The sequence below is a fragment of the Melitaea cinxia genome, chromosome 26 (genome assembly GCF_905220565.1).
Source record: "Melitaea cinxia chromosome 26, ilMelCinx1.1, whole genome shotgun sequence".
NCBI classification, from domain to species: Eukaryota; Metazoa; Arthropoda; class Insecta; order Lepidoptera; family Nymphalidae; genus Melitaea; species Melitaea cinxia.
In genome coordinates, this window is record NC_059419.1 from 9,008,566 (window position 1) to 9,029,204 (window position 20,639).

At 43.6% G+C, this 20,639-nt stretch overlaps 1 protein-coding gene across 1 annotated transcript in view; it reads left to right on the forward strand.

The window, feature by feature from the left end:
* LOC123666556 (inositol 1,4,5-trisphosphate receptor) overlaps positions 1–20,639 on the forward strand; it is a 102,087-nt gene that overhangs the window by 63,602 nt on the left and 17,846 nt on the right. Inside the window, exons 26-41 of the mRNA XM_045600667.1 lie at positions 685–732; positions 2,257–2,416; positions 2,674–2,815; positions 2,959–3,086; positions 3,286–3,426; positions 3,843–3,980; positions 4,216–4,419; positions 8,845–8,960; positions 9,492–9,627; positions 10,085–10,247; positions 12,294–12,448; positions 14,731–14,851; positions 15,380–15,522; positions 16,748–16,938; positions 17,815–17,926; positions 18,131–18,260. Coding sequence (XP_045456623.1) covers positions 685–732; positions 2,257–2,416; positions 2,674–2,815; positions 2,959–3,086; positions 3,286–3,426; positions 3,843–3,980; positions 4,216–4,419; positions 8,845–8,960; positions 9,492–9,627; positions 10,085–10,247; positions 12,294–12,448; positions 14,731–14,851; positions 15,380–15,522; positions 16,748–16,938; positions 17,815–17,926; positions 18,131–18,260 — 2,228 coding nt within the window. The remainder of the gene's footprint in view (positions 1–684; positions 733–2,256; positions 2,417–2,673; positions 2,816–2,958; positions 3,087–3,285; positions 3,427–3,842; positions 3,981–4,215; positions 4,420–8,844; positions 8,961–9,491; positions 9,628–10,084; positions 10,248–12,293; positions 12,449–14,730; positions 14,852–15,379; positions 15,523–16,747; positions 16,939–17,814; positions 17,927–18,130; positions 18,261–20,639) is intronic.

Genomic DNA, 20,639 nt, shown 5'->3' on the forward strand with positions numbered 1-20,639 from the left:
TTCGCTACTATTTTATGATTCTCTTAAGCCCAGTTTCTATTGAAAACCGGTTGGTTTTTTCTTAGTAAAACATGTTTTCTTTTTTATAAAATACTTAAAGTAATTTAAGTGCCTAACGCTAATATGCTAATACTATTTCTAAAATTCTTTATCTCTGTTTAAAAGTTTTCATATACGTATATTTAAGTAATCATTATGTAAAATGTCATAACTAATACCTAACAGCGGTGGTGGGTACATTGGGTAAAAGGAATTATATATTCATAACTTCTCTCTAATTCAATTTTTATAGTAGATGTAACTTGTAGTCTTATTTAACTTTTAATAATCAACATTATTTTCACTCATAGATTTTTCTATATGCCAAATAGTTTTTAAGCACTATTTTCCTATTAACTTTAGCATTTGTAACTAAAAATAATCCTTGTTGATAATAAAATATTTTCATTGTTCTGATTATTGAAAATTAATTTGGAATGGAACAAATGTCGCTTTATCTTGTCAAATATTTAAAAAAAAAAAAGAATAAATTTCTCTTACTTGGGAATGCTTTTAAACTTTGAATTATACACATTATTATTTTTAACACAAATATTTGTCTAAAATTAAAGATTTACATGTAAAAACGAAATTTTCTGTTTTAATAATTAATAATTATATATTAATAAATCAATATTATTTCAGAGCAATACAGACTGTGCCTGACAACTGTCTTCCAAAAAATGTAGATTTGTTAGTAAGAACTACTATTTGCATGGTGCATGCTAGGCGATTATCGTCATCAACTGTGTTAATATAACGCTTATTTTTGCTTATACTACGCAATCGTGAATGCCTGAATGTGACACAAAAGCATTAACAAATAAAAAAATTTGGTGATATTTTTCTTCAATATCTTTAAAGGAAACTTCATATTAAGAATTTTTTTTTTTTTTTTTTGGTAATAGATGTTGGTTAATAGTTAGATTTATAATCAATCAGTGTCTATAATAATTATATCAAAATAACACATTAAACATAAAAATGTTTAAAAGATAACGCTTAAAATAAAAATTATTTGAAGTATTATTAGTTATTGGTATGATTTCGGTTTTTATTTTTTTTTACAATTTCGAAGTCAAATTTGGTTAAATTTTTTAATAATATTAGGGAATATAATTGTCTGCTGGCAAACGACAAAAACCGACTTCAATTACATCGACAAGTAATACAACGTAGGTAGACGAAAAAATAGTCAAGTAAATACGCATTATCAAAGATTACTCCAAATGTTGTAATCAGATCTGTCTGTAATCAGATAAACATCGGCTTTCGATTAAATTAAAAATAATCAAAATGGGTAACCCAATAAAAAGTTTTGTGGGTTTTCAAGGGTTTCTCTCGATTTCTCTGGGATCCCATCATCAGATCCTAGTTTCCTTATCACGGTACCACACTTAGGATATCTCCTTTCAAACAAAAAAAAAAAAGAATTATCAAAATCGGTTCATAAACACACGATCGAATTAAGTAATCCTCCTTTTTTGAAGTCGGTTAAAAATCAATTAAAATGCATGTTGTTTTGTGTTATTTTTTATTTAAATATGTATAAAACAATGATAATAAAAAATAAAGGGAACTCTTTGATCGTTGACTTGGCCCTTTTTACGTATTTGTAAATCCGAATTGTATTTTTGTGTAAAGCAGATTATTGTTTTTGTGTCAGTGTTATTTACAAACAGAATAACTGCTCGTCTGCATGTTGCGATAACCCATGCTTTTAACTCTAATGATCGGTGTTCTAGGTTTCTGTGTTAGCTATCACTCACTTGAGCCCGGTTCTTGTACCTAAAAACGATACATATTGCTCCCGGTTAATTTCTAATTAGTTCGATTGTTATAGAAAACGCAACAAGGTTTTTTTTTTATGGCTTAAAATATAAAAATGTTCGTTGTTGGCTAGTGAAAATCAGAACTGAGTTTTTATGATATAATCAAATCACATCGGTTTTGTGATTGAATGTTCTTATAGTGGAACTTTTGTAACGCGCTCACGTATTGCCAATAATTTATCGCTGTCCTGTATAATATCGCCGAATCTACAGGGCAGGTTAGTAAATGATGAAATGTTATGTTTGAACAATTCCGGAGCGTCTTCGAAATCGTTTTTGGATTATAAAAACCGAGCTTAAGTCCTAATGATAATCACTGTGCACAAAACTTGAGTGCAATCACATCAAATTAAATTTTACCCTAACTTTAAAATATAATTTCTAGGGATGGCTTAGACCTAGACGAATGCGGTGGACGCATGGTCCTCCGTGTGTTGCTACAGTTGTGTTCCCAGGGCGCGTCCGCGTCTCTTGTGTCTGGAGCATTAGCGTTATTGTTCAGACATTTCAGTCAAAGGCAAGAAGTTTTAGCCGCTTTCAAACAAGTGAGTAGGAAAATTTGCCCACAATTTTCGACATACCGTCAAAACAGAAGATCCTATCGTTACCTAATTTTAATGGAATTTAGCCTAAAATGGGCTTGACCTCTGGGATACTTTTATGATGTTCTGAATGTAATCAATCTGAAAAATTAAAGTGATGTGTGTCTAGTGAAAATAATAAAAAAATCGGTTATCAATTTGTTTATTAGTAATTGGTATATATGATTGCAGGAATATTTATCGGTCTTTCTTTATTTTAGGTTCAACTTCTCGTATCAGACGCAGACGTAGAATCTTATAAACAAATCAAAGCTGATTTGGACGTTTTGCGGCAAAGTGTGGAAAAGTCTGAACTTTGGGTCTTCAACAAAGGTCGCGCCGGAACATTAGACGATCACAGCGGTAAGATACAGTCTAATCCCTTGATTTCTCCTATGAATGAAAATTTGGGTTTATGATAGTTAACCTTTGTTTTAGGGTTATATTTATATTTATTTTACAAATATGAAAGGCAAAGACTATTTGTACATTTCCAATTCTTTCAGACATAAAAGGTACAATTGGACCAGGAGGAGCAGTTTTAGAAAGAAATGCGTCTCTAGATAACGTATTGGAGACCTCAAGATCTGCCAAACATGATCATCATATGGACGAATATAACAAGATTAAAGAGGTAACTTAAGGATACAAATTTTTTCTCGAATTTTACTCATTATAATGAAACAACTTATTTGGATACTTTACTGCAACCATGGACAGGGTAATCCTCCCGTGACCATGGTTGCTGTAAAGTATTCCTTGATTCGTTTATATTAATATCGCCAGTATTATCAAATTGCCGTCATAAATACGGTTACAACTGTTATTTTCAGATCCTCCAGCGCATGATAAAGTACTGTACGCAGGGCAACAACAGCTCGGGCGAGGCGGGCGAGGCGACTCGTCCGCGACGACACGAGCAGCGCCTGCTGCGGAACATTGGTGTCCATAACATCGTGTTGGATCTGCTGCAGGTATTGTATACGGAATGGAAGTCTAATATACACTTGCTGATGGTTCATATTTGGCACAAGACACGTTCAAAATTGAAGACTTCGCAAACAAAACGAATTGCTTCTAAACATAAGCACCGAGCTTAAGTTTATCCTCGTCGTCCGTCAGACTCGGGCAAAATCCATTGATTTTTGAAATTATTGTTGGTAGACCAAGTTTTCGTAAATATAGTAGGTGATTTATTGATATATTCGTACACACTATAACAACAAAAAAATATTTGAAGAATTGCCAATACAAGAATCGATTTTTACATAGATGTCGCTACACAGTAGTGGTAGTAGTGGCGGTGGTGGTGGTCGTGGTCAAATTAAACTGCAGTCAATTTATTTTATTTTATTTTGTAACTAAACTTTACATTTCTCAACTAATTCAGGTCCCCCACGACGAGGACGACGCAGCTATGGATGAATTACTGGCTTTGGCACATGAATTTTTGCAACATTTCTGTCACGGCAATCAACAGAATCAGGCTATTCTACACAAGCATCTGGATCTCTTCCTTAATGCTGGGGTAAAATATCTTATAAGACAAATATAAATTTTAAATAATTTGGGACAGTCGCACAGCTATCGCTCGATTAGATCGTTTCGATAAATAAAACATACAAAAAAATGTATTTCTTGTGCATTTAAATTTACTTCAGAAGCTTTTTAGTACCCGTAAATAGCAATCGAATTTTCGCTGAAATGGGCGGCACTCATTCGGCTGCAACTTTTCAATGAAAACAAGACTGCAATGACCGCAGATCCGCGAGGCGCAGACGGTGTGCGCCATCTTCTCCGAGAACGCGGCGCTGTGCGCGCACGAGGGCAACGAGAAGGTGGCGGCGCACTTCGTGCACTGCGTGGAGGCGCGCGGCCGCCGCCCCGCCTACCTGCGCTTCCTGCGGACCATCGTGCGCGCCGGGGGCCAGCACATCCGCCGCAGCCAGGACCTCGTCATGCAGGAGGTGAGCGTACACGTGCACACGTGGAGGCGCGGCCGCCGCCCCGCCTACCTGCGCTTCCTGCGGACCATCGTGCGCGCCGGGGGCCAGCACATCCGCCGCAGCCAGGACCTCGTCATGCAGGAGGTGAGCGTACACGTGCACACGTGGAGGCGCGGCCGCCGCCCCGCCTACCTGCGCTTCCTGCGGACCATCGTGCGCGCCGGGGGCCAGCACATCCGCCGCAGCCAGGACCTCGTCATGCAGGAGGTGAGCGTACACGTGCACACGTGGAGGCGCGGCCGCCGCCCCGCCTACCTGCGCTTCCTGCGGACCATCGTGCGCGCCGGGGGCCAGCACATCCGCCGCAGCCAGGACCTCGTCATGCAGGAGGTGAGCGTACACGTGCACACGTGGAGGCGCGGCCGCCGCCCCGCCTACCTGCGCTTCCTGCGGACCATCGTGCGCGCCGGGGGCCAGCACATCCGCCGCAGCCAGGACCTCGTCATGCAGGAGGTGAGCGTACACGTGCACACGTGGAGGCGCGGCCGCCGCCCCGCCTACCTGCGCTTCCTGCGGACCATCGTGCGCGCCGGGGGCCAGCACATCCGCCGCAGCCAGGACCTCGTCATGCAGGAGGTGAGCGTACACGTGCACACGTGGAGGCGCGGCCGCCGCCCCGCCTACCTGCGCTTCCTGCGGACCATCGTGCGCGCCGGGGGCCAGCACATCCGCCGCAGCCAGGACCTCGTCATGCAGGAGGTGAGCGTACACGTGCACACGTGGAGGCGCGGCCGCCGCCCCGCCTACCTGCGCTTCCTGCGGACCATCGTGCGCGCCGGGGGCCAGCACATCCGCCGCAGCCAGGACCTCGTCATGCAGGAGGTGAGCGTACACGTGCACACGTGGAGGCGCGGCCGCCGCCCCGCCTACCTGCGCTTCCTGCGGACCATCGTGCGCGCCGGGGGCCAGCACATCCGCCGCAGCCAGGACCTCGTCATGCAGGAGGTGAGCGTACACGTGCACACGTGGAGGCGCGGCCGCCGCCCCGCCTACCTGCGCTTCCTGCGGACCATCGTGCGCGCCGGGGGCCAGCACATCCGCCGCAGCCAGGACCTCGTCATGCAGGAGGTGAGCGTACACGTGCACACGTGGAGGCGCGGCCGCCGCCCCGCCTACCTGCGCTTCCTGCGGACCATCGTGCGCGCCGGGGGCCAGCACATCCGCCGCAGCCAGGACCTCGTCATGCAGGAGGTGAGCGTACACGTGCACACGTGGAGGCGCGGCCGCCGCCCCGCCTACCTGCGCTTCCTGCGGACCATCGTGCGCGCCGGGGGCCAGCACATCCGCCGCAGCCAGGACCTCGTCATGCAGGAGGTGAGCGTACACGTGCACACGTGGAGGCGCGGCCGCCGCCCCGCCTACCTGCGCTTCCTGCGGACCATCGTGCGCGCCGGGGGCCAGCACATCCGCCGCAGCCAGGACCTCGTCATGCAGGAGGTGAGCGTACACGTGCACACGTGGAGGCGCGGCCGCCGCCCCGCCTACCTGCGCTTCCTGCGGACCATCGTGCGCGCCGGGGGCCAGCACATCCGCCGCAGCCAGGACCTCGTCATGCAGGAGGTGAGCGTACACGTGCACACGTGGAGGCGCGGCCGCCGCCCCGCCTACCTGCGCTTCCTGCGGACCATCGTGCGCGCCGGGGGCCAGCACATCCGCCGCAGCCAGGACCTCGTCATGCAGGAGGTGAGCGTACACGTGCACACGTGGAGGCGCGGCCGCCGCCCCGCCTACCTGCGCTTCCTGCGGACCATCGTGCGCGCCGGGGGCCAGCACATCCGCCGCAGCCAGGACCTCGTCATGCAGGAGGTGAGCGTACACGTGCACACGTGGAGGCGCGGCCGCCGCCCCGCCTACCTGCGCTTCCTGCGGACCATCGTGCGCGCCGGGGGCCAGCACATCCGCCGCAGCCAGGACCTCGTCATGCAGGAGGTGAGCGTACACGTGCACACGTGGAGGCGCGGCCGCCGCCCCGCCTACCTGCGCTTCCTGCGGACCATCGTGCGCGCCGGGGGCCAGCACATCCGCCGCAGCCAGGACCTCGTCATGCAGGAGGTGAGCGTACACGTGCACACGTGGAGGCGCGGCCGCCGCCCCGCCTACCTGCGCTTCCTGCGGACCATCGTGCGCGCCGGGGGCCAGCACATCCGCCGCAGCCAGGACCTCGTCATGCAGGAGGTGAGCGTACACGTGCACACGTGGAGGCGCGGCCGCCGCCCCGCCTACCTGCGCTTCCTGCGGACCATCGTGCGCGCCGGGGGCCAGCACATCCGCCGCAGCCAGGACCTCGTCATGCAGGAGGTGAGCGTACACGTGCACACGTGGAGGCGCGGCCGCCGCCCCGCCTACCTGCGCTTCCTGCGGACCATCGTGCGCGCCGGGGGCCAGCACATCCGCCGCAGCCAGGACCTCGTCATGCAGGAGGTGAGCGTACACGTGCACACGTGGAGGCGCGGCCGCCGCCCCGCCTACCTGCGCTTCCTGCGGACCATCGTGCGCGCCGGGGGCCAGCACATCCGCCGCAGCCAGGACCTCGTCATGCAGGAGGTGAGCGTACACGTGCACACGTGGAGGCGCGGCCGCCGCCCCGCCTACCTGCGCTTCCTGCGGACCATCGTGCGCGCCGGGGGCCAGCACATCCGCCGCAGCCAGGACCTCGTCATGCAGGAGGTGAGCGTACACGTGCACACGTGGAGGCGCGGCCGCCGCCCCGCCTACCTGCGCTTCCTGCGGACCATCGTGCGCGCCGGGGGCCAGCACATCCGCCGCAGCCAGGACCTCGTCATGCAGGAGGTGAGCGTACACGTGCACACGTGGAGGCGCGGCCGCCGCCCCGCCTACCTGCGCTTCCTGCGGACCATCGTGCGCGCCGGGGGCCAGCACATCCGCCGCAGCCAGGACCTCGTCATGCAGGAGGTGAGCGTACACGTGCACACGTGGAGGCGCGGCCGCCGCCCCGCCTACCTGCGCTTCCTGCGGACCATCGTGCGCGCCGGGGGCCAGCACATCCGCCGCAGCCAGGACCTCGTCATGCAGGAGGTGAGCGTACACGTGCACACGTGGAGGCGCGGCCGCCGCCCCGCCTACCTGCGCTTCCTGCGGACCATCGTGCGCGCCGGGGGCCAGCACATCCGCCGCAGCCAGGACCTCGTCATGCAGGAGGTGAGCGTACACGTGCACACGTGGAGGCGCGGCCGCCGCCCCGCCTACCTGCGCTTCCTGCGGACCATCGTGCGCGCCGGGGGCCAGCACATCCGCCGCAGCCAGGACCTCGTCATGCAGGAGGTGAGCGTACACGTGCACACGTGGAGGCGCGGCCGCCGCCCCGCCTACCTGCGCTTCCTGCGGACCATCGTGCGCGCCGGGGGCCAGCACATCCGCCGCAGCCAGGACCTCGTCATGCAGGAGGTGAGCGTACACGTGCACACGTGGAGGCGCGGCCGCCGCCCCGCCTACCTGCGCTTCCTGCGGACCATCGTGCGCGCCGGGGGCCAGCACATCCGCCGCAGCCAGGACCTCGTCATGCAGGAGGTGAGCGTACACGTGCACACGTGGAGGCGCGGCCGCCGCCCCGCCTACCTGCGCTTCCTGCGGACCATCGTGCGCGCCGGGGGCCAGCACATCCGCCGCAGCCAGGACCTCGTCATGCAGGAGGTGAGCGTACACGTGTGCACGTGGAGGCGCGGCCGCCGCCCCGCCTACCTGCGCTTCCTGCGGACCATCGTGCGCGCCGGGGGCCAGCACATCCGCCGCAGCCAGGACCTCGTCATGCAGGAGGTGAGCGTACACGTGCACACGTGGAGGCGCGGCCGCCGCCCCGCCTACCTGCGCTTCCTGCGGACCATCGTGCGCGCCGGGGGCCAGCACATCCGCCGCAGCCAGGACCTCGTCATGCAGGAGGTGAGCGTACACGTGCACACGTGGAGGCGCGGCCGCCGCCCCGCCTACCTGCGCTTCCTGCGGACCATCGTGCGCGCCGGGGGCCAGCACATCCGCCGCAGCCAGGACCTCGTCATGCAGGAGGTGAGCGTACACGTGCACACGTGGAGGCGCGGCCGCCGCCCCGCCTACCTGCGCTTCCTGCGGACCATCGTGCGCGCCGGGGGCCAGCACATCCGCCGCAGCCAGGACCTCGTCATGCAGGAGGTGAGCGTACACGTGCACACGTGGAGGCGCGGCTGCCGCCCCGCCTACCTGCGCTTCCTGCGGACCACTGACTGTCCCGTTGTCATCCGGTGATCGTTTGCCGCCACCCGAAAGGTTGCCGAAAGGAAGTATGTAACACGCCACCTCAACTGTGGCATTGGGCTGTAATAGAGCGACTTAACCTCTACAGAACTCTTATAACCTTCGCTCCTATGTTTAAATAATGTTTGTTTACTATCGTAGATGGTGAACGCAGGCGAAGACGTGCTGGTGTTTTACAACGACAAGGTGTCGTTCAACTACTTCCTGCAAATGATGCGTCAGTACAAACGCACTGGCGAGATGCCAGAGGCTCTAACGTAAGTACATACATGTGCTATCTATATTTTGACAGCTCGTCTATGACAAGCATCTTAAATAAACTAGTGGCAGCTCGCGACTTTATTCGTATAGAAATTTTCGTATATTCAATGTCCTTGTTCCATTAAAAGGAATAAATTTATCCACTTTTTAAATAATTTAAAAAAAAATTATGGTCCGCTGTCATCGACCATAACATGGTGTTAAATAGCCTGTCGTATATATTTTTATAATTAATAATAAATGAGCTATCGATAACTAAATATTTATTTAACTTCTGAGGCTAGATATAGATATAGACTGAGTATTGACAAGTAGACAGAATAACAGTTGCCATGCATAAAATAATAAAGTATAATGTACGTTACGCAGAACTTACTACATAAATATGGTATTTTGACATTTACAATATTTTATTTATTTATTTAACAGCAACAAGGTGAGAAAAAAAAGCTAAATGCTATCTGAATTATAATCATGACGCTCATTCAATAATTATATAAAGTACTCTATGCTACTTCTGTACACAGGTACCACATAGACCTGGTGAAGCTGCTGACTTGCTGTACGTTGGGAAAGAATGTGTACACCGAGATCAAGTGTCACAGTCTCCTGCCGCTAGATGACATCGTGGCCATGATCACCCATCCAGATTGTATTCCTGAGGTAAATAAATCATTTATAATACAATATAGCGATATAAATGCTATGAATCTCATTAACTTTACCCTTTGTAATTGACAAATATATTTATCATTTTATTGCCCAAAAAGAGTAGCTAAAAAGATAGTTCTTCAATATTGTCAATTTTCTGAACGTTTTTCTACCAGAACCGTCCATCCAGATATGTGGTAGTTCTCTGAGATAAATACTGTTGGAATTTGTATTTAGTATAAAGTGTTGATTGGACTCGTAATTCACATTCGATCACAGCCTCTGCTCTCCTACTAGATGTACTACTATTACATCTACATGCTATTTTGTCTCTTCGAAACAATAATATTTCGGTCATTAGTTCTATTATTATAAAATGAAAGCTTATTTGGACAATAAACTCCAGATGTTATGATTCTAAGCGTTAATAAACTTTTAATCTTAAATATTTGTGTCGCCGATGTCGTAGGTGAAGGAAGCGTACGTGGGTTTCCTGAACCACTGTTACATCGACACGGAGGTGGAGATGAAGGAGATCTACTCGAGCAACTACATGTGGGATTTGTTCGAGAGGTCCTTCCTGCAGGACATGCTCGCGATATTGCAGCCGGAGCTACAGATGTCCGAACCTGGTAAAGAAACTAAAATTAACACTGAACGCGGGACGACTCTTACTAGGTTTTATGGGATGTTAGGGGTCCAAAAATTTGCACGAACTGGAGTCGTTAGTTCGAGCAGTCTGACAAAATTGTTACTAGACAGCAGTTGAACATTTTAAGTTGTCTAAATAGGAAATATACTAAGTTTTTTTATTTTTATTTATTCGTTGAAAAGTTTGCATGAAATACGTATAAACACTGAGGAATACTTTGTAAATGTCAAATATTAAAAAAGAATATTATCTAATCGGAAATAGAAGCTAGTGTTAAAAGGTTTGTATAAAACACGAAAAAAAAAAACACTGCAGAAGTATAATCTACAACAATTTTAGTTTCACATCAGGGGCGTAGGAGTACTGGAGGGGGAGGGGGATAGCCCCGGGCGACACACGAGAGAGGGTTTCGAATTCATCATGATTTATAATTGATAAAAAAGTTCCAAACATTTTTGAATATCATATCAAAAATTGACCGCTCCAGCGGGATTCGAACCCGCGTCTTCGACATACCGTGTCGACGCTCTAGCCAATTAAGCTATGGAACGATATACTCGCTAGAGCGAAACTTTTGATATGATGATTTTTACTTTCGGTTTTAAGCGAACCGTGGCGCCGTCTATAGTGAGTTCTTTACAGAGACTCGTAACTATTCAAAGTTTCTAGCTATTCTGTTCATAGCTTAATTGGCTAGAGCGTCGACACGGTATGTCGAAGACGCGGGTTCGAATCCCGCTGGAGCGGTCAATTTTTGATATGATATTCAAAAATGTTTAGAATTCCTAATTGTGGGTAACACAAAAAAAAAAAAAAAATCGTACATATTAAAAATAGCATGGTGTCGTCTCCTGTCAAAGATTTTCATTGTAATATGAAACTTTGAATAGTTACGAGTCTCTGTAAAGAACTCACTATAGACGGCGCCACGGTTCGCTTAAAACCGAAAGTAAAAATCATCATATCAAAAGTTTCGCTCTAGCGAGTATATCGTTCCATAGCTTAATTGGCTAGAGCGTCGACACGGTATGTCGAAGACGCGGGTTCGAATCCCGCTGGAGCGGTCAATTTTTGATATGATATTCAAAAATGTTTAGAATTCCTAATTGTGGGTAACACAAAAATAAAAAAAAAAAAAATCGTACATATTAAAAATAGCATGGTGTCGTCTCCTGTCAAAGATTTTCATTGTAATATGAAACTTTGAATAGTTACGAGTCTCTGTAAAGAACTCACTATAGACGGCGCCACGGTTCGCTTAAAACCGAAAGTAAAAATCATATCAAAAGTTTCGCTCTAGCGAGTATATCGTTCCATAGCTTAATTGGCTAGAGCGTCGACACGGTATGTCGAAGACGCGGGTTCGAATCCCGCTGGAGCGGTCAATTTTTGATATGATATTCAAAAATGTTTAGAATTCCTAATTGTGGGTAACACAAAAATAAAAAAAAAAATCGTACATATTAAAAATAGCATGGTGTCGTCTCCTGTCAAAGATTTTCATTGTAATATGAAACTTTGAATAGTTACGAGTCTCTGTAAAGAACTCACTATAGACGGCGCCACGGTTCGCTTAAAACCGAAAGTAAAAATCATATCAAAAGTTTCGCTCTAGCGAGTATATCGTTCCATAGCTTAATTGGCTAGAGCGTCGACACGGTATGTCGAAGACGCGGGTTCGAATCCCGCTGGAGCGGTCAATTTTTGATATGATATTCAAAAATGTTTAGAATTCCTAATTGTGGGTAACACAAAAATAAAAAAAAAAAAAATCGTACATATTAAAAAGTTCCAAATCGCATCCAAACAGTAACACACATAAAAATACAGCAGAATTGTAAACCCACCCCTTTTTGAAGTCAGTTAAGAAACATAAAGAAAATTGTGCTTTCAATGCGTCTGTTAAATAAAATTTGGTAAAAAAAAAAATGAATTGGTAGGGGGCGGCAAATTTTCGGTGGGCCCCGGTCATCAAAAAACCACGCTACACCATCGATTCACAACCAGAACCCCACTCCTCCCGCAGGCTCGTCGTCCGCCACGGCCGCGCGGCCCGGCAGCGGCAAGCAGGCGTGGGTGAACTACGTGACGGACGTGCTCATGCACACCATCTGCACCTTCTTCAACTCGCCCTTCAGCGACCAGAGCACCACCGTGCAGGTAGCCTTAGCGCACCATTTGGTACTTCTGGAAACTTCCAGAAGTTTATAGACCATTCTAGAATTTTTTTAATCGTGTTTTAAAGCCATTTTTATGGACTTACAGACCTGCCTAGAAGCTACTAGCCACTTCTAGACATGTTCAGAAGTTTTCAGACAATTATTTCAAGTTTCTTGACATTACTTAAACTCGTTTACTCTTTCCCGAACTGAAATTGACTAACTCGACTTTATATAACATCGTTTACCTCATCATCATCATCATCATCACAGCAGCATTTCGCAATCTACTACTGGACATAAGTCTCCACAAGTTCAGCCCAAAAATGGCGTGAACTCATGTGTTTTGCCCATAGTCACCACGCTGGGCAGGCGGGTTGGTGACCGCAGTACTGGCTTTGTCGCACCGAAGACGCTGCTGCCCGTCTTCGGCCTGTGTATTTCAAAGCCAGCAGTTGGATGGTTATCCCGCCATCGGTCGGCTTCTTAAGTTCCAAGGTGGTTGTGGAACCTTGTTGTCCCTTAGTCGCCTCTTACGACACCCACGGGAAGAGAGAAGGTGGCTATATTCTTTGATGCCGTAACCACACAGTTTACCTATCCTAATTTTAAGTGAGTATTCTTAATTTGTAATCGGTATATTTTTGTTTTGATTCATTATGACTTTGCGTCTCATAAGGTGACACAAGACGTAAGGAGAAACAATTTAGAAACACGCTTAACATATACATCCACTCCGATAGTTGTGATGGATGAAGTGAGTACGGTATCTGCTAGAACATCGTAAAGCAATCTGCTACTTGATAATTTTTGTAAAAGTCGTTTTTCGCTACAGCCGGCACTTTATTGTGATATTTGGATGGAAATTATCGTTTTAATCTCGTTTGGTTTGTGCACTCACAATCTCTCCTATTATTATATGTGTTGTTTTACGTAGATAAGTACGAATTTCTGCTACATGATGATACTTTTATGTCTGATTTTTTGTGTTGATGTAATAAATATATTTGCATTCAGTCGGAACATCCCACTGCTGGGCATAAGGCATAAGCCTCCTTCTCCATATAGGAAAAATATTGGATCTTAATCCACCAAGCTGCTCCACTGCGGGTTGCTCATAGTGCTCCCTACTATGAGTAACGATCGCTATCGTGTATTTATGATAACAACCGGGACCGACGGATTTACGTGCTCTCCGAGGCACGGTAAACCCACAAGGACAGACATCCAAACCGGATAGAAATATTTGTACACATACAAATAACCATTCTTAGTCTGAATAGAACCTGCAAACCGTCGGTGTTTTAGGCGACTACTCGCACAACTACACCAGAACCGTTGTTGTATATTTTAGTAAATTTAATTGTTTATAGAAAAGAACTCTGCTCTACTTACGCCTAACTAAGAACAATCGCAGCTATAAATTACTCTAGTCAGGTCTTCGACTATTACATGACATATAAAATGTAAACAAGATAAATTTGTTTTCATTTAAAAAAATTTTTATTTAAAGCTTTAAAAGCTCATAGTTGAAACATTTTTAATTGATGATTTTTTATTTTATGATTTTTAACGGAATATTAACGCTATACTTTATTTTCCTTGTGCATATTGGACACTGGATATTGTTGTGAGTATAAAACTAGTGATTAAACTTTTGCGTTAAAAATGTTTTTTTTTTTTTTGTTCCGCTGTCCCAATCAAAAAACTGAAACCTAGGCCTTACCTCCTTAACCTAGTGACGTTATCTATCATAAACGATCTCCACGCTGTCGCTGAGCGTTCAATATCAGTACTCATCATACCTATATTTATCTCTAAAAGAGATTTTTCGAGCACACCCAAAAACGACCGTTACATACAGAAGTTAGAGGAATACAGATAATAGACAGATGTGGGACAGAAATCTGAATCTGATCACTACTTTTTGAGTAATATTTGATAATGCGTATTTACTTGACTATGGTTTCGTCTACTTACGTTGTATTACTTGTCGATGTAAATGAAGTAGGATTTTTTTTCGTTTGCGAGCAAACAGAATTACGTTGCTAAGCGTAAGAATAAACATATTATCCCTAAAATAAAATAAATAGGAGTAAAATTGTTATGAATGGGAATTTTATTTCTTTCGAAATCAGTCTTAATAGTTTGTTTTAATTTTTTTTTTTTAATACCATAACATGTCAGTTTCAATGTATAATATCGTCCACAATACGTCGATATCAAAATAATGTCTCCGAAAGTAGTTATATTATATTTTTGTCCAATACATTGCGTCAACTTTACGATACAACCGATCCACAGACACGGCAGTCGATTTTCGTGAAGCTTCTCCAGACAACGTTCCGGATCTACCAGTGTCCGTGGCTCACGCCGCCGCAGAAGCTCAACGTCGAGAAGTGCATCCGTACTCTCAGCGAAGTCGGTACGTACTAACGCGCCTGGACAACAAAAGACATGGGCATTTAGAGGCTGTTGATTATAATTAAAAAACCGGTGTGTTTGTCCAATTTTATGTTCAAATTTAACTGAGGTAGGGCACAGCAGGAATTTCCTGCTCAAAATATGGAGCAGCCCGACTGGGGTAGTACCTCGACCTTACAGAAGACCACAGCTAAATAATACTGTTTTCAAGCAGTATTGTGTGCCTGTTGGTGAGTAAGGTGACCAGAGCTCCTGGGGGATTGGGGATTGGGTCACCAACGCGCTTGCGATGCTTCTGGCGTTGCAGGCGTCTATAAGCTACGGTAATCGCTTACCATCAGGTGAGCCGTACGCTTGTTTGTTGACCTAGTGACATAAAAAAAAAAATCACACACGGCAGAAGTGAAACTTCTGAAGAATAGCATACGACATATTGTTTTCAACAAAAATATAAAATATTGTCTAATATATATATTTTACCTATAAACTATATGACTTGAAAGTGAAAAAAAAATGATATATTCCACAGCTAAAAGTCGTAGTATAGCGATACCCCTAGAGCTGGAAGCGAAGATTCAGACGGTCTTCGAGAAGGCAGCGGCGCTTTCCCGGCAGACCAGCAAGTGGCTGCTCGCATCGAAGACTTCCAAACTGGAAAAAATGGCCTCGCAGGTAAAACATACAATTAGTATTAAAATTAACTTCAATTGTTTCCTTATGTTTACGCGAATTTTACTCATTATAAAATGCCCAATGTTTCGGATGCTATACAGCAACCATGGTCTCGGCAGGACTGAGGTGTCAGACGTCTTAACGTTGCAAAGTTATTCAAAACTACCCTATATCACATCAATATTTTAATAATTCCCTATGATACATCAATATTTTAATAATTCCCTATGATACATCAATGTTTTAACTATTCGCCTTTAAAATACATATTTCTAATTTTACAGAAAAAAATATTTAAGGGCTTGGTAATCAAGTATATTGGTTTGTCTTCTATTTATTGCAATTTATTGCTAGTTTATGTTTATTTATAGCACATACACATACATTCAAAAACAGTCATTTATTATATACACCATTACAAAGGGTAGGCGGTGAAAAGTAGTTTTCTTTAAATGCTATTTCAGTCATATTAAGTTTTATGATCGTATTGTTTTAGTGCACAGTAAGTTTCGTAATTGTATTTTATATTATTAATTTGAATAAGTTTATAGATTTATAATCATTATTTTTAATCATTCTTGCCCCTCTGCCCCCGCGAACATCAATTCTCACCACCATGGATAGACTGGTAGAGATCGCTTCTAGAGACAACTTCGCCCTTGCCAACTTTCTTTGTAAATATGATTTTTACTTGTTCTTTTTTCAAGTGCAATAAAGAATTACATATATATATATATATATATATATATATATATATATATATATATATATATATGTATGTATGTATATGTATATGTGTGTGTGTGTGTGTTCGTGTTCGTGTGTGAGAGTGTGTATAAATTCCATACGAAATAAAGTAAATGATTTTATTTAATTGCGCTAATCTCAATTATCACTTGTCCAGCCCGGTCCCGGGAAGCGATATAAAAACTTGTAGAGACGCTTTGTTACACCTGTTTAAAATCATACAAAACTTATTTACAAACAATATTCTGTTTATGACTTGCGCCTAGAATTGCTAAGACGAGTACTCCAGTTTCCCCACCCTAGATCCAGGACTGAGGTAGCCTATTTATTGAAAAAAATATATGAATGTAGGCTAGATAAACATAAAGTTCCTATTCAAGAGTACTGAGCAACTAGAAAGAACATCATATTTCTTACATGCTTGCCGTGCAGTATGTAAATAAATATCAAAGTACCCTCATAACAATATCTGCTCCAGAGCAACCTACAAAATGACAGATCAGTGATGGAAGGTCTGCAAGAGATAGTGGCATTACTCGAAGAACAGTTGCGACCGCTATTACAAGCGGAACAGTCTCTACTCGTTGATATCCTGTACAAGCCACACCGCTTGTTCACCAGCCCCGGGGAACTGACTCACCCGGATACTAGCGGAATTTTTATATCAAGGTAACTTAATCATTACTTTTGAACTTATATTTCTTTTGACCGACCGATGGCGGGATAACCATCCAACTGCTGGCTTTGAAATACACAGGCCGAAGACGGGCAGCAGCGTCTTCGGTGCGACAAAGCCCGTACTGCGGTCACCAACCCGCCTGCCCAGCGTGGTGACTATGGGCAAAACACATGAGTTCGCGTTGTTTTTGGCGTGGACTTGTGGAGGCCTATGTCCAGCAGTGGACTGTATAGGCTGTAATGATGATTATATTTCTTTTGACGCGTTAGGAAAAAATGATGAGAATACATTTTTACGATTCGTGCGCACTTGAGCTAGTCAACGAAGAAGAAGTTAGCGACGTGAAGTTAGCTAGCCAATGAAGTATAACTTCTTACGTGCGTACATAAGTACATACACACTTTTTTTATGTATATGATAGTAGTAACCTCTACGATTCGTGCAGGCAATTACTGAAGAAGAACAATTACAAGGCAAATCAAATTTAACGGCTCATTTATTATGTGGTTAGTGTATGGTAGCGGTAGGTGAAGGACCAGTAGTATGTATGCGTATATATTTTTAACTAATTTTCAACACTTACATTTTTACACTTATTTTTTATTTCTAATACAGTCTTGAAATTAAAATAAGCTTAAAACATATTTAGAAAGACATTGAAACAGTCTTTGTGTTTACTTTTATGAGTGAAAGCTGTAATCATGTTTTGAAATTTAATATAAATGTACTTTATCTACATATATATCTCTGTACTAACCTTAAAACTATACACTACAATAGTTTTTTTAAGTTTTAATTGTATGTAAGATCGCTTTCATACAAATAAAATGTTATATAATTTCTTGTTAATTTCATTATTGTTTTAGGTTAATACGACACACAGAAAAACTCCTTGAAGAAAAGGAAGAGAAGTTGTGCGTGAAGGTGCTCAGGACTCTGCGGGAAATGATGGCCGTCGACCCTGAATATGGGGAAAAGGTACCAACCACATTTATCATAAAATTTCCTTACAGAAAAAGTGCGTATTTTAGTGTAAACGCCCTAGTTTTAGAATTCGGCCAGATGCGGTTGTTTTTTCAAAATTATTTCTGCATTCGTAATTATTCAATGTCTCATAAAGAGAACTTTTTTACGCATTTCAATAAAATATTGCATGTTTTTAATGTTTGTCTCTTCGTGTAGGGCAACCAGTTGCGCAACAAGTTGCTGTCGCAGTACTTCGTCAACCGCAAGTCCGAGCCGAAGATACAACCGCCAAGCGTCGCCGTCACTCATGGACCTGGGGGTAAGCACACGCACGCACACAACAAACACACGCACTCACGCGCTCACACACGTACACACACACACACACGCACATGCACACGCGCACGCGCGCTTGCGCTATAGTTATAGTTCAAATTATTACCATAACTTTTCAAGAGATTCATCAAATTATCAGATTTAGTCAAAATCATGTCACGTTTTTTTACATGTGCTTAAATCGTTATCATTCACTAGTTACTTTACTGTAAACAACAAGAAGTTTCAATATATCAGTCGCACAAAACTTGATTTAAAAATAGAACCTAATATTTATACCAACAAAAGTTATATGACAGACTGTTTTTTTTTTTAAATCAAATCATGTTATGTGCTAGTAATAATTTAAATTTATATTATGCTAGCTTTTACCAGTGGTTTCACTCGCATTGAATTTTTCTTAGTAAAAAGTATCCTATGTTACTTCTAATACCTCCAAGAATATGTGTACAAAGTTTCATGATGATCAGTTAAGTAGTTTTCGCGTAAAAGTGTAACAAACAAACTTACATTCACATTTATAATATTAGTGGTAATTTAAGGTTTATTACATGTCTAACAATACTCAAAAAGCGTTAATAATAGATATTTAGTTTGCACCAATAGCTCTAGGCAGACAGCACAATAATTACTAGCGATGAAACAAACTTTGAATTGCTAAACTCATAACTGAATTAGTCCTTTCATAGACTATCACTCGTTACTTTAAGATAATTATAGTAAGATGGCTGATTATTATACTGATATAAAAATAAAATACTAAACAATTTATATACTATATAGTCTAAGCTTTAAGTCGTACCAGGAGAGACTTTAAGCCTTATACCTCACAAGCCCTGAATAAAGAGGCCAGTGAGGACGTGGTGATCTGCAGGCCTAGCATACGCGCCACGACAAAATTTTGTCTACCCCTTTTCTCGTATTATCTCTCTATGTCTACAGTAGCTAACATGCGTGCACGCGATACTCTTCTCGTTACGTCAATAGAAGAGATAATCATTAAATTTTAGTGATCTGTGATATTTATCTCTACGGAAGCTAACATGACATCGTAATTTTGTCGAATTTTGTCGTTTTAGGAAGAGAAACTTCTCGTTTTCAATATTATCGACGAGAAAGACGATAAATAAAAAATAAATAAAACCGGGTGCCTATTTTTTGTATACCATGGCGTTTCCCTATTATAATTATATAATTTCGGTATACGAAGAGCGGGAAATGCGAAAAGTCGAGTGAAGTGTGCCATATAATGACACAAAAAACGTATTTGCGCCCTGTTGCTTCTTATTCTAAATAATAATAATAATAATACTTTATTTCAGACCAAAGTATAAGTCCATATTGGGCTAGTACAACAAGACAAGACAGCATTCAGAATAAAAAACAAAACGAAATTATATTAAAAAAGTCAATAAGTAAAAATAAAATTAAATAGAATAAAAGTAAAATCAATAATCAAAAAAAAAAAACTCAAAAATTCAAAAAAATTTAAAAATTAAAAAAAAATAAAAACAATGCGTGATAGAATTACAATTATCTAATGTGCGACAAGATATAAAGCACAACACGAGCATATTGTTTTACATATATAATTAAAAAATTCATTTACTTACGCCGTTTTATTTTCCATATTAGATTTTTTAAATTAGATATACACTTTTTATCTTAGCCAAAAGGCCGAGAACATTGTTAAATAAAACATGTGTCACTCGTTTGAAATTATACAAACGTTGGCTCATCCCGGTTTGGCACGATTAGTCAATAACCTTGTAAATTCAACTTTACGACATAAGAAATAAGAATGATATTCAGTTGTGATTATGGTTGATAATGTTTCTCTACTCGACAAGGCGAAGTCTTCGGAAGAGAATTTTGTCTCTCGTAGTGCGCATGTTAGGGTAATCGAGAAAATACTCGATGTAGACATTATCTCTCTGTCTCGTCAAGAGATATCTCGTTGTATGCATGCTAGGCCGGCTGATCGAGACACAAAACTCTCAACCACCACTATGACTTACCGGATATACAAAGCATCAATAACTCTAAAACAATGAAAGAACATATAGAGGGCGCCAAATGAAGTTAAACAGAAAACCAACCTGTAAGCAAGCTGCACATATGACTAACCCGTTGGCGCAGTTTTTAGTGCTCCGAGCTTCTACCTTCTGCTCCGAGGGTGTGGGTTCGATTCCCACCCCGAGTCTGGGTGTTTTATAAATATTTATTTATTTATATATGTATTATTTGTAAGTATGTTGGCCAACTGCTATAGCTACATTTTTTTAATATGTAGCTATACTAGTCGGCTGTTACTTATAACAAGCATTAAGTTGCTTACTTTAGGAACAGACGACCGTGTGTGTTTTGTAGATATTTATTATTATTTTTA